Raw genomic sequence first — 2,847 nt, forward strand, 5'->3', positions numbered from 1 at the left:
GTCGCGCCCGCCCGCCTCCCAGTAAGTGGAGAGGCCAATCAATCTCAGCTGCCAATCAGCATTTTATCAGCGCAGCCATCTGGCCATCAGCTAATTGTGTCTCTTTTAACTCCCTGTCAATCACCACTGACCCCCCCCCCCCTCTTTTTTCTCTTAAAATGCCTGCCTTTGAGCTTGCCTTGTGGGGGAGAGAGGGGGGGGGGTCCACCCCCCCCCCCCCCCCCCCACAGGGTGGGCTGTGGTCTTGGGGGGTCGGGCAGGATTGTTGTTTGTATCCTGACTCCTGTTTCCTGACTCCTGTTTCCTACTCCTGTTTCTGACTCCTGTTCCTTACTCCTGTTTCCTGACTCCTGTTTCCTTACTCCTGTTTCCTGACTCCTGTTTCCTTACTCCTGTTTCCTGACTCCTGTTTCCTTATCCTGTTTCCTTACTCCTGTTTCCTTACTCCTGTTTCCTGACTCCTGTTTCCTGACTCCTGTTTCCTTACTCCTGTTTCCTTACTCCTGTTTCCTGACTCCTGTTTCCTTACTCCTGTTTCCTGACTCCTTTTTCCTTACTCCTGTTTCCTGACTCCTGTTTCCTTACTCCTGTTTCTGACTCCTGTTTCCTGACTCCTGTTTCCTTACTCCTGTTTCCTTACTCCTGTTTCCTGACTCCTGTTTCCTGACTCCTGTTTCCTTACTCCTGTTTCCTGACTCCTGTTTCCTGACTCCTGTTTCCTGACTCCTGTTTCCTTACTCCTGTTTCCTGACTCCTGTTTCCTTACTCCTGTTTCCTTACTCCTGTTTCCTTACTCTGTTCCCTGACTCCTGTTTCCTTACTTTTCTGTTGTGTCCGTCTGAAGAGACTGGAGAGAGTCGTGCCGGTCGCTGAACTGAACTCTAGAACACTTAAAGTTTAAGTGTGTAGAACTCAGTTCAGCTAACCCTTCTGCGTTGGTTTAAGTCTAAACCAACGCAGAAGTACAATACAGATCTGTAGCTCGCACGTCTGCCATCTTTGAAAGCTTTGGAAAAACAGTGAAAATGTTTGGCAAACATTTAATCATTTTTCAAATGAAAAAATGTCAACTCAGTCAGGGGTGTCCTTGACTTGGCCTAAACCTTCCCATCTAACCCCCCCCCCCCCCCCCCCTCTCTCTCTCTCTCTCTCTCTCTCTCTCTCTCTCTCTCTCTCTCTCTCCCTCTAAACAGCGGTGGAGACCCAGAGCACCAGTTCGGAGGAGATGGTCCCCAGCTCCCCCTCGCCTCCCCCCCCGCCCCGGATCTACAAGCCCTGCTTCGTGTGTCAGGACAAGTCCTCTGGATATCACTACGGGGTCTCCTCCTGTGAGGGCTGCAAGGTACCTATAATACTATCACTATGGCAGTGGTAACCAACCTTTTCAAGCCCAAGAGCCCATTTTATTCCCAATTGTAAGCCAAGATCTACCACTAAAACGTGTTAGAAAAAACACTAGTTTTTTTGCTATTTCTGACAGGCTCAATGCATGTGCACACATCCACACAAAGACTAAAGCTTAAATTAGAATAAATACTTATAGTAAGTTATATTATCAATGTCAAATAATATTAACAAATTAGAAATAATTAGTATTAGAAATATTTTGTTTCTCATTTCAATGAATATTCACATTGGCAGATGTTCAAATGACATAGGCATAACATGACCATATATATTTGCACAGATATGGTGACATACTCTCAGGGTCAGCCCACCTTTAATGAGACTGCTGTGACTGCACTTTATCTGCAAGCGTTTTGAAATCTGGTTCATATTTAGTGATTGCCAGTCTGAGGGTGTCATTAAGATGTGAGTCAGTCATACGAGTTCTAAACTTGGATTTTATTATTTTCATTTGTGAAAAGGCCATTTCACATAAGTACGTGGAACCAAAGTAGGCATGCAGCTTCAGTGCACACGACACAATCAGGGGATACTTCTCTGCTCACAAGAGACCAAAATTCCTTCTCTTTAGCTCTGACCTGCAGGTGACAGTCACTTACTAATCCAATAATCTCCATTTAAATATCTGAAGTTAATGCAAACTCATCCTGCATTTTATCGGACAGCAGTTCAATGACAGTAGGCTCAGTAAAGAGGAAAGGGTTTGATACAAAAGCAGCTACTTGACTCATGCGTTGTACTTCAACAAGTTTTCATATTTCATATTTATCATATTTTTTGCTCTGTGTGCATGTGTACAGAATTCAAACTGTAGCATTGATTATTGTCACGGACAGAAGTCATTCTTTCCCTTTGCATATGCCCTGGAGTGCACTCGCCTATTAGTTTGCATTGCAGACTGGTATATTCAGTATATTTTTCTCATTTTTATATTTTTGTTGTTGCTGCGCAGCAGTTGAGGAGAACGCAACTATGCATTCCTTTAAGCAACACAACTTCGGCGCTATCGGCTAGTAGTCCCAACTCAAGTGTCTGCAGACTGTCACAAACCCCGTAATGAACGCACGTTGTTCCGTATTTTAATGTCGGGTCGGAGAATAAATACAGTATGAATGACGGCGGGATTTATTTGACAACTCTGTCCTGCTTTCTTCACGAGAAGAGAAGAGCGCTCACAGCTGCTAATATGGTAGCAGCCCTCATAGTTGAAATGTGAACCTGGGTCTGGGAAGCTCAGAGCTGCAGCCATTGGCTCATGATACGAGCACACGACCAATGGGACAGATCATTCAGTGTTGCTAAGATACCACACACGCACACACACCCTTGGACGATGGGGTCTATTCTCAAACTCAGAGCCACAGCGCTCTGCTCAAAATTAATTTGCATGTGACGAGCGGCACTGACATTATTCCAATGGGTCTGACACTTTGCGATCGA

The 2,847-nt window shown here is 45.1% G+C and overlaps 1 protein-coding gene across 2 annotated transcripts in view; it reads left to right on the forward strand.

The window, feature by feature from the left end:
- Positions 1-1,195: 1,195 nt before the first annotated feature.
- Positions 1,196-2,847, forward strand: part of LOC308312207 (retinoic acid receptor gamma-A-like) — a 12,468-nt gene continuing 10,816 nt past the window's right edge. Inside the window, exon 1 of one of the 2 annotated variants that reach the window (XM_080794593.1) lies at positions 1,196-1,342. In XM_080794593.1, the coding sequence (XP_080650719.1) occupies positions 1,226-1,342 (117 nt within the window). In that variant the 5' untranslated portion in view covers positions 1,196-1,225. The remainder of the gene's footprint in view (positions 1,343-2,847) is intronic. The other variant, XR_013963747.1, reaches the window with a different exon arrangement.

This window comes from Protomyctophum bolini, assembly GCF_963924005.1.
Source record: "Protomyctophum bolini genome assembly, contig: SCAFFOLD_113, whole genome shotgun sequence".
NCBI lineage: Eukaryota > Metazoa > Chordata > Actinopteri > Myctophiformes > Myctophidae > Protomyctophum > Protomyctophum bolini.